The sequence below is a fragment of the Embiotoca jacksoni genome, unplaced genomic scaffold (genome assembly GCF_022577435.1).
Source record: "Embiotoca jacksoni isolate LCO1_2020_lvr unplaced genomic scaffold, fEmbJac1.0.p SCAF_10, whole genome shotgun sequence".
NCBI lineage: Eukaryota > Metazoa > Chordata > Actinopteri > Embiotocidae > Embiotoca > Embiotoca jacksoni.
Genome location: NW_027185230.1, coordinates 1373607 through 1384242, shown reverse-complemented (window position 1 = coordinate 1384242; position 10636 = coordinate 1373607). Strand labels below are relative to the sequence as shown.

The window sequence follows — 10636 nt, the reverse complement described above, 5'->3', positions numbered from 1 at the left end:
TTACTTTTGACAGTAATAACTTGCATATAAACCTCCAGCTCGTCCTGAAATATAAATCATCTCTTGGTTAATTTGGTGTAGAGGGTGTTAGTTAAATCTTGATCTGATTTCAGATCTGTATATTAAACTACAGGGACAATGGAGAGGAGAAGTCTGTCTTTGGCGTTATTTTTAGCAAAATACTTCAACAAATATACTGTGTAGTATGGAGGCCTTTTTAATGGAAAGTATATTTGAAATAAGAAAATATATTAATTAACAATTGCTTAAATGACAAACTAACCAACATGTCTTAATACCTCTGTTTATCATATCTGAGCTCTCTTTTGTGTGCTTCATACCTGGATGTATCTAATCTAAAGAAGATAAAAATGTAGTATATAATAGAATCGATTTTATGGCAGACATTCAGGCACAGGTGGAATTAATGATGATGGCTCAGTTCCATTAAACCATGAGAGAGAACCATCCTGTACAGAAGCAGTGAAATGCAGCCATCATTAATGCACCTGTGCTTTCACTAAACAAGGATGATGTCTTCTATGAAAAAGCTCTGTTAGGATACACAACAGAGCTGTGATTAACGCTGAGGTTGCAAAAATATTCATATCCACCCACGTTTGTTAAGGAAGATGAACACACAAACAGAACAGTTAGTTTGTTGTATTTCCGGTCACCAATAACATTTTGGACACGTTGTTTCCCAACAATCTTATAAATGAAATATCACTAATGACTCCTTAAAAAAAAATGCAAAGATGAACAAACCAAAGAAATATAGACAATTCCAGGATCAGTCTTGTATCACATGAACCATGTTTAAGTTGTATACACTTAGTGCTGCATAAAATTCAGTTTAGTATTAACTCATATCTGGTGTGGACGAAGGGAGATCTTCTCATGGGGGATCAATACATGGGGAACCACCGGGATCCAAGCAACAGCACCAAAACAATACAAACAGACAAGAATCTCTGCAACACATTGGTGAGAAACATTTTCTGGTACATCATTTTATATTACTTTTAGCCACAATGGGCTCTTTTAAAACCTTCATTTCTTTTTTTTTTTTTCTTTTTTTTTTTTTTTTTAAAGAATTGGTAGCTTAATGCTTGTCAGGTGTTTATTTGAGGTTTTGTGACTTCTCTCCTTTTGTCGACAGATTAATTTTTCTCTTTAACAACTAGAAAAGTTTTCATTAATGGCAAATATGAATGTACCTGTCCTTGGGCCTGAAGTCAACAGATAATATCATCATGTACATCAAAATTCGATGGGGAAATAAAGTGTTTTATGTTCAGTTGCTTGCAAGTTGTTACAATAAAATAAAAAAATAAAAACAGTGTCGTGCATAGGTATTACACTCTTGCCATGTTTTGTTAATTGTGCAGGATTTAACACAACAACCATCAGAAGGAATCTCTGACAGCAGTCTTCAGATCACTCCGAGGAAACACGTGGCCTCCCTCTTGTGCCTTCTGACCTGACAGCAGTTATATTAAACTCACTGGCTCAGTTCAGCAGGAACAGGAGTTCAGTCAACATGCAACATTTGACCAGGAATACCAAAACAATGATGATCCGTGCAGAAGTCTGCAGGAGGAAGTGCACATGCTGCATCAAAGACAGGAGAGAGTCGATTTGTATGATGGGATGCCTGGTGTGATATAGCAATTAAATTATTTATGGAATGAGGGTATTGATGTTATTTTGGATTATTTAAGTGTAAATTTGTACAAATGGTGTTGTAAAAATATGGTCCTTGTATGAAAATGATACTATTACAGTTCTGCCCTCTAGCGTTACGAGTCAGGAACTACAACAACAATAACATTTACAGTGTACTCGTTGTACATTTATTTGATTTAAATAAATAAATACATTTTCACTATTAACATTAAATTGGAATTTTATGTCCACAATATACCTGCCAGTTTGGTTGAAGTGGGGTTGAACACAAACGTTGTTCCCAAAGTTGCACAAGAAACCAGAAAAGATTTGAAACCAGAAAGTTATTAGACTGTTTTTTAAATAACTATAATGAACCACATCTTGTGGGTATTTATTCTAAATGAATGTGGGGAAATTAATATTTGAAGGGGAAATAACAAAAACGCTGTAAAAAAAAAAAAAGAATTAAATAATAATAATAAAAATATGCTGTACCACTTAATGTCCTCTAGAGCGCAGACGTCTCAAATGTCGATTGTTTTACCTGAATTTCCGCGACGAAGAAGAAGCAAACGGAAGTTTGACAGTTTCCTCAGAGCCGACGGTGAGATTTCTAATCGGGCGCAGGATGGACAGCCATAATGAGACGGACACGTTCAGCCTGGAGCCGCTGGAGGCTCAGATATCTGCCATGATGGACGCTCTGGTGGAAGCGGCGGTCACGGAGCTCGGCCGACTTCTGGAGGAGTCCTCGGAGGAGAGCGAGCCGACGCCACCGGAGGACCGGCGGCCGTTCAATAAACGTATAACGGTAACAGCTGGGCACGGAGTCCGACGTTAGCCACATGAGAGTAAAGAGGCAGGTCGCGTTAAATCAGCGTCATCGGGAACGTGCTGTTTGTTTTGATGGCGGGTGTTTCAGCTGGTGACGTCAACAGACTGACGCGTCATTAAACCGCGTCGAACAGTACTTCGGTCAGTTCGCGGCTCGAATGACACCAATTAAAACTACATTACCCAGCAGCCCTGTCGGTTGTTGCTATGGTGAGGACAATCAGCAAAACGCAAAGAAGCTAATAAGTTGAAGAGAAAATGATTCAAGTTGAATAAATGTTGTTGTTTCACCAAAAAGAAAACAACAATGAACCCTTTGAGCTCCGAGCCTGAACACGTGTTTTTCAACTTCTCATTCTTCAGTATGTTTATGGCTTTTATTTTTCAAGCCTGTTTGCTATTTCGAAATTAAGACATTGTTGATGTGAGTATTTGTCAAAATCTTTCAAAGAATATATTAATTATATAAAAACTTTGAGGGCTATTGCTTAAATCTGACGGGTTTCTGACAGCAACGTTGAGCTTGCGTCATAAATACTTTTTAAGATCTGAAGGTTGTTACAACACGGTTTCCCAAATCATTTTTATTTTCAGTTCTTACTTCAATTCAAACCACGTCAATAATTGTTCACATTTTACAAAAGTTAGTCATTTTCATAGAGTCATCATGTTGTCCCAGTGCACTGGCTGGTAGGAAGATGGTCAGACTGACCGGATGTGGACTGTTGCTGTATTATGCTGTAATATATTATATGCTGTATTATATATGTATATATATGTATATATATATATATATATATATATACACACACACACATATATAATATATATATAATTATATATGTATGTATATGTATATATATGTATGTATCCACTAAACATCGATGGACTGTCAGACGAGAGTCTCCTCTTCCGTAACCACGGGAACCAACAACCTCTGAAAACTACATGCTGAAAATGACATGTTGTGTTTTAAGATTTCGACAGTTGACGTGTTTCGTTGCATTGATTTAGCTGTTTAATACCGTTAAGAAATACAAACAAGCCAGAACAGCTGTTTCCCAACGAGCAGCTTCATATATGGGTGCAGACCGACGCTCAGAGGAGCACCGCCCTGAACTATGCATCACTTTAAGCATTAATACAATCTGAATGGGTGAAGTTACATGAACATGTAGTTATTGTGAATGGAGGAATTTAGCTGTAGAGACCAAAAATGTTTTGTAAACATGTTTGTTACTGTTGTAAAGTTGGGCGTTTTAACACGAGGGCCGTTTGAGGAACTGCAGCTGCCGGCGCTTCTTCACGTCTTTCACCCCTGGAGGATGCTGCTTGGTGCGGCCAGACCACTCTTCAGTGTTGACACAGTGCAGTGGAGGCAGCTCTGGCCATGCCAGGCTACAAAGCAGTCACTATGCAGATGAGAATCTTTTAACATCCAGTTTTGTAACAAAGTGAGGAAATAGTGCAGCTATTTCTGGGTTGTGTCTGATATCGTTTTAGGTTGATATCGCTGCGTTTAATCATAAATGGCCGGAAGCTCCAAATGAAATGGCGGAAAATTCCCAGGTTTGAATTATCACTCTGTGAAAATCATTAGTCTAAAACCAAAAGACACTCCATTTAAAAATGACATAAAGCTATGAAAGGCAGCACGTTGTCATGTCTTTCCGTCTCACCCCGTCACTGCACAGGACCAGTTTGCGTCCCTCATGGAAGCCTGGGCCAAAGGTGCAGCGGACAAAATCTCCCTGATGTTGAAAGTGTCCACGTGTGCGGCTGACGGCGAGCAGAGAGTCGAGCTCAGTGACGCGAGTCTGAAAGCAGGGCAGACCTCCTCGCCCGGAAAAAGTAAGTCAGCTAACGGCTGAGGAGATTTTTTTTTTTTTTTATGTTCACGCTCTCTGATTTCTGTGTATTAAACCAAACTTTTTGTTTTTGTTTTGAAATGACAGAATCAGCGGTCAGGATCTCGCGTCGGAGGAGAAAGAGAATCCAGGTTGGATTCCAACCAATGATGAGAAAGAAGGAGCACGTGACCTGCAGAGGTATTCGACCAGCTGCTCGTCGTAGGATTGCTTGTTTTGAGTTTGTGCTCCAGCCTGCAGTCGAGTCGGAGATTCAGTGAACTTTGGTCACGTGACTGTTGGTCTCAGCTGTCATTCAAGCAATGGCTTATTTTCAGTGAAATTTTAAATGAGATGTGTAGAGTGAAGTGATTTTGATGAAATATCACTGTCTTAAGCTTCAACATGATTAGTTCAAAGACCGTCAGAAATTTGGAAAGCCGACAATAATTTCTATATTTTACACTTTCTGCCTTATAAATGTTGTCGTTTTGACTTTTTCTTTTTCAAAGAAACATTCCTTTGACACACACGCCTGCAGGTTGTGGGGCTCAGAGGATTACATTGTTTTGAGCAGAGGATATATTCCTACAGTAAAGTTTAAAACGTTTTTCAGAGGAGCAGCAGACTGAAGAACCAGCAGGAGCAGCAGCTGACTCGGACTCACCGACGGAACCAGGTAACTACGTTCCTTCACAAACTCGCAGAACAAATAGTTCCTGTGTGTGTTCATTTTGATTTATTTCCCTGAATAGGAAGTCTCTTGAGATTTACAGAGAGACTTTGGACAAATAGCACTGCAGGGTCTCACACACACACGTCTCATTAGCGCGTCTCATTATTTATTGATGAACGGTCGACGGGACGCGATCGGTCATGTCTCTCCGTTTTTCTTCCCTCAGCAACTGAATCTGCGGTGTGCGTTTGTGTTTTCTGTCCTCCCGACTTACTCTCAGCTCTCGTTTTGGTTTCAGCTGATGCGGCCTCACATGAGGGGAGTAACAGCGGACCCCCGTCTGAACCCGAAGCTTCATCAACGGAGCCGACGGCCTCCGACGTCGGCGAGAAAGAGGTCGCCCGGGAGGACGCCGACCCTTCGTCGGAGACGGCAAAGAGGAAGACTACAGGGCCGTTCAAGTGTCCCTCTTGTGACAAAATGTTTTCCCTGAAGTGCCTGATGGACCGGCACCGCCTGACTCACTCCAAACCGCACCTCTGCTCCGAGTGCGGCAAACGTTTCTCCGGACTCCGAGGGCTCGTCGCACATTCGAGACGACACACCGGAGAGAAGCTTTACGAATGCTCCGACTGCGGGACGCGGTTCGCTTACAGGCACACCTTCCACCGGCACATGCGTCGGCACGGCCTGAACCAACAGAGCGCCCAAACCTGCACGCTGTGCGAGAAGCAGTTCGCAGGCGTGCGGGCGCTTCAGCGGCACAGGTGCTGCGCTCTGAAGACCACGTTCGTCTGCTCACTTTGTCCAGAGACCTTTAAGTGCAGGCCGAGTTTGGCTGATCACGAGAATCTGCATTCGGGCGACCGAGACTTTGTCTGCGAAATGTGCGGCGACACATTCTTCTCGTCCTCGTCCTTATCCACTCACCGCGTCACTCACGCGCAAAAGGAAACGCGCCTGGCCGCGCCCGGCCCCGGCAGCGGCGACGCGAGCGTCCCCCGGAGTCACCCGAGCAAAGGCGGCGGCGAGAAGCTGTTCACCTGCGAGGTCTGCGGCAAAGGCTGCAGTCACCGCAGCGCCCTGAAGCACCACATGCTGACGCACACGGGAGAGAGGCCCTTCGTCTGCGAGACCTGCGGCAAGCGCTGCGGCCACGCCAGGGTCCACAGCGGGAGGAAGCCGGGAGAGCGGCCGCTCTGCGACGTGTGCGGCAAAACCTTCCGCTGCGCGGTCAACCTGAAGTACCACACCAGCGTCCACACGGGGGAGAAGCCGTACGGCTGCGATCGGTGCGGCAAGACGTTCAGCAACCCCAGCAACCTCAAGCTGCACGCGGCGACTCACTCGGGGGAGAAGTCGCACGGCTGCAGCGTCTGCGGCAAGCGCTTCGGTCGGGCCGCCGGCCTCAAGCTGCACAGACGCGTCCACACGGGAGAGAGGCCGTATCGCTGCGCGGCCTGCGGGAAAGAATTCATCTACAGCCGCGACTTCAAGAAACACCAGAGGGACCACCTGCCGGAGGGGGACGGAGACGCTCCGTCCGGAGAACGTGCCGGGACGATCTGAAAGTGTCGACGTAGACGCTTTATGTTTAACACACTCCGGAGCTGGAGCTGTAAAATATGACCATAAGTACGGTGAAATAACAGGTGGGTCAAGAGTTTGTAATTGTGTTTATACGGAGGTCACTTTAATATGTCGAGTTGTATTTCACTGCAAATCAAAGGTTTTGAGTCTGTGTGATGATAAAATGATGCGCGGACATTTCGATGACAGTTGAACTTTGACTCGATACCCGAGAGCTGCCGGAACAATCAGCTCCTCTTCTGGTTTCAGGCTTCTCACCTGAGTTTAGAACACGACTGTTCAGCTCCATCAGCATCAGCGAGGTCGACGCTGGTTCTTGGTCATGAGTCCCGGATCACACGACGCATGACAAAACTGCTGGATGGGTCCGAAGATAATCAGAGGGAACTCCCCCAAACGGTTCTCGTGGAGTTGGAAGCTTTTGTCCAACGTAACATTGTAAATTGTGGCACTACAATTTCTAAAAGCCTAAAACCACGTGGTCAGATTCATGAAAAGATTATGGTTTGTGTTGAATCAAGTCTTTACATTCTTTAACATGTTAGTTAAATATTATGTTACGTCAGTAACCGAGCGTCATTACTCAAATTAAATCCACATTGGCTTTTGCTTTCTATTTGATTCGAACGCCGTCTCCTGGTTCTGAATTCTGTATCGTCCATCCAGCCGTCTCTGATCTTCTCTTCATGTGGACTTTATTACTCTTTACAGGCCGCTCGTACACGAGTACTTTCAGGTCACGAAAAATGTGACGCCGACACGCTTTCCTGTTGTTGACTGACTGACTACTTTTGAACCTTGTTAAAATTGTAAAGAGTAATGTAACGATTTGAGTGACCTCATTAAAGTAATGTAGCTTATTACATTTAATTACTTTTCCAGCAAATGTTCTGAACAGGGCAATGAAGTTGAAAAGTCCTAAAACATAAATATAAACCGGGCAGAGCAAACCCCTCAACAAAATTCATTATGTTTTACTGTAAACTTTTATTACAAGTTCTTCAAAACAACTTAAATTAAGATGAGAATGTTTTGATTTTTAAAGCACAACCACCAAAACCAATCACAGCTGACTGGAGTGAAGGAAACAGGTCAAACCAGGTCTACACTCAATCAGGCTGGTTACCGTTCACATGGTTTTACAACCGCTTCTTGAAGGAAACCGCTTCGTTTCATCTTGACGACACGAACGACCGCTTTGACACGAAGGGAAACGAGAGGTGAAGCAAATTCAAACGGAAGACTGAATATTTGAATGATGCGGCCGAATGAATGAAGCCTGTTCAGACGGAGACACGACGCAAACGGCAGAATATTAAATTCTACGTGTAAAGTTTTTCACCAAAAAGAATATATTGACTTGTAACTCGTAGTCACTGACATTTTGAAGAGGAACTCTTAATTTATTTACATCATTTTTCACAGCAATTGATTACAACTACATGTATTTTTATTTTATTACATGTAACTAGTTCCCCAACTGTATTATATGCTGTTGCTATGATACGGTATGCACTAAATTGGAAAGAATGTATTGCAAATTCAAATTCAAATGATAAAATTACAGACTAAAGTAATTTAGTTTTTCCCCGATGAAAACAACATTAAGTGTAATGCACAAGTAAATACTAATGGAACCAATTTGTTCAAAATGTTGTCTTTAAAATCGGATCATTCCGTCTTCATTAGCAGCCGACTTCACTCTCTTAAAGCAGCACTCACTCTCACTCTGAAATCTGTTTTTCACTGCAAAAACAATTTACGTGCATGTGGGTGATTTCCTGTCATTAAAGGGAGACGGGGTGAATTAAAGTCCTGGGAAGGAACCGAGAGCAACAGTTTGGCAGGAGCTGCAGGAGCTGCAGGAGCTGCAGGCACGAACACAGTTTCACACTTCAGCTTTAAACTGTCACCAGTGAGGCGAGAAGTGATGTTGGGGTTGGGTGTCCTTCAACAAAATCACAATTACACTTCAGTTTGAAAGAATGAGCTTATTGAGAAAACTCGTATCTCTCCATTAAAAGTGAAGCTTCAGCTCGGCTAGCTTAGCTCAGCATAAAGGCTGCTAATGCGGGAAACGACTGGCCTCGCTCTGTTCGAAGGTCAAAGTCTGTCTGCCAGCACCTCCAACATTCAATAATGAACATATTCTATCGTTTTTTTCTTTAATCCACAAGGTTTGTGACCCTGGAAAACACTGAACCTGTCCAAGAAATAGCTCAGCACATGTTGTTTTGTGGTTTTATGCAAATCCCTCTCCCTAAACCACCACAATCTGTACATTGTAAAGATTAAAGAGAGACACATGTAAATGAGACGTGGGAGGCAGCTTCTTCTTTCCATCAGGGAAGACTCCGTCTAGCGTAGTGAACAGAGGGATAAAGATCTTATCGGAGCTACTTTTCCGTTTCGGTCTGCCAAGCTCTGTTTCTAACCAAGTGAATGTGTTCAAATCAAAATCTCTAAAGATTAGTTCTGTTCACCTCTGTGATGGAAAAAACTAAAAAAGATCACATAATCAATCTTTTGTCATGTTTTTTTTTTTTTTGTATGTACTTCAGGAGAATCTTCAATATTTCCCCCAAAAATCCTCCCCAACCCTTTGACTTTTCGCATGTTCCCCGTCACATACATGTCCAGTATTATATCCATCTCACCTCCTTTTCAAAAAACTAATAATGACGGACAACCTTCACGGTTCATCACCTGCAGTAAAGTGAAACCGTCATTCAGATGAGTTACTGTGTCCCGTCATCCACTAGGTGGCGGTAGAGGATCAACACGCAGGAGGCTGCAGGAGTCACGTTCAGCTCAACTCCTGTTGGTGCAACATGAAGGAACCTCAGAGACGCTCTGGCAACAGGTATGCATACAGACATATGGCTTTGCTGTACTGCAGCGACTGTACTGACAGATCTCATTTTGTCTCGTCTACAATAAATCTGTTGGAGGATGATGAAACCTATTCTGCTGTAAAATTCATTTTAGATCAGCCGGGTACAGGAGATTTGTCGATGTTTATCATGTTTGGTTTATAAATTCATTCTTCTTTTTTTTCCCCCCCTCAGAAGACACAGGTAGCAATGTCCTCTCTTTCAAACCTTTCAAGTTTAAAACAATAGTGTCAATTAAAGAGAATCAAATCCTAACAAAATCAAAAGGCAAAGAGAGTGCACAAAAAAAACAAAAAACACAACACAGCAGTTCAAACAATTGTCCAAATCAATCAGGAGTGGCCTCTTAAAAAAAAAACACCATTAACTTTTGAAACTGAATGAGATGTGATCGATAGTCATTCCCCATTTGTCTAAAAAGCCGCTGCATAAAGAAACAAAGTCAGTTTGATTTCAATAAAGCCCTCATGAGACGTGTGAGGAGCTGAGTCGCCCGTGGCTGCAGCTGCGCTGACTGTTTCCCTGCGTGACGCCGTCTCAGGCTGCACTAAGCAGGTCACACACTTCTAATACCACTTTATTGCATTTAGTAGAACCTTTAGGACAGCCGCGCTTAATGCCACTAAGAATTCAGTGTTTTTACGGAGATTAAACTCCCACTGACACAGAGCTGAAGTACACAGTGTTCCTCATTTAGTCTATTATTAGAACCGTTGATAATAATATGAAGACAGAAAGGCTCGTGAAAGTTAAGTCAATCTACTGGTAAAATAAATATTACAAAATAATAAATGCCTTAAGTGTAATTTTAACAGTCTAATATTTCAAAAATGGAACAGAGAGATACTGATTGTTGATATTTGTAATGCATTTTGTCCATCATTGTTGGAATTAAATGGAATTGTTTTTTTTTTACAATGAATAATAAACGGTCAAGCAAAAAAACAACAAAAAAAACCAGGGTCTTGGTTAATCAAATAATCTTCCACTTTGTTTCCCCTGGCAACAAGGATGGGAAAGTTGACATTACATTTATATCCTCATTCACTGTGTCCTCAAGTTTTTGCCTGAGTGGTAGCTTTTCTAAATGATATACAAAGAGTCATTAATGACTTTCCAAATAT

The 10636-nt window shown here is 42.4% G+C and overlaps 1 protein-coding gene across 2 annotated transcripts; it reads left to right on the top strand.

Moving 5' to 3' along the window:
* Positions 1–2235: 2235 nt before the first annotated feature.
* LOC138205228 (oocyte zinc finger protein XlCOF6-like) lies at positions 2236–9488 on the top strand. 2 transcript variants are annotated; one of them, XR_011178859.1, is made up of 6 exons: positions 2236–2482; positions 4200–4356; positions 4461–4553; positions 4969–5031; positions 5327–6680; positions 9381–9488. XR_011178859.1 is itself a non-coding variant. In XM_069160992.1 (5 exons), exons 1-5 carry the CDS (start codon positions 2300–2302, stop codon positions 6595–6597), a joined length of 1767 nt encoding a protein of 588 aa, XP_069017093.1. In that variant the 5' UTR covers positions 2236–2299; the 3' UTR covers positions 6598–7488. The 2 variants fall into 2 exon arrangements, 1 of the variants encoding a protein (XP_069017093.1); XM_069160992.1 differs by lacking the exon at positions 9381–9488 and having other exon boundaries at positions 5327–7488.
* The last annotated feature ends 1148 nt before the right edge of the window (positions 9489–10636 follow it).

What these genes read in the sequence shown, in the direction of transcription:
- LOC138205228 (XM_069160992.1), top strand. Translation starts at nt 2,300, where the DNA reads ATGGACAGCCATAATGAGACGGACACGTTCAGCCTGGAGCCGCTGGAG. An exon ending in CGTTCAATAAACGTATAACG is followed by an intron (nt 2,483 to 4,199) that starts GTAACAGCTGGG and finishes GTCACTGCACAG; the next exon opens with GACCAGTTTGCGTCCCTCAT. An exon ending in GGACTCACCGACGGAACCAG is followed by an intron (nt 5,032 to 5,326) that starts GTAACTACGTTC and finishes TTTTGGTTTCAG; the next exon opens with CTGATGCGGCCTCACATGAG.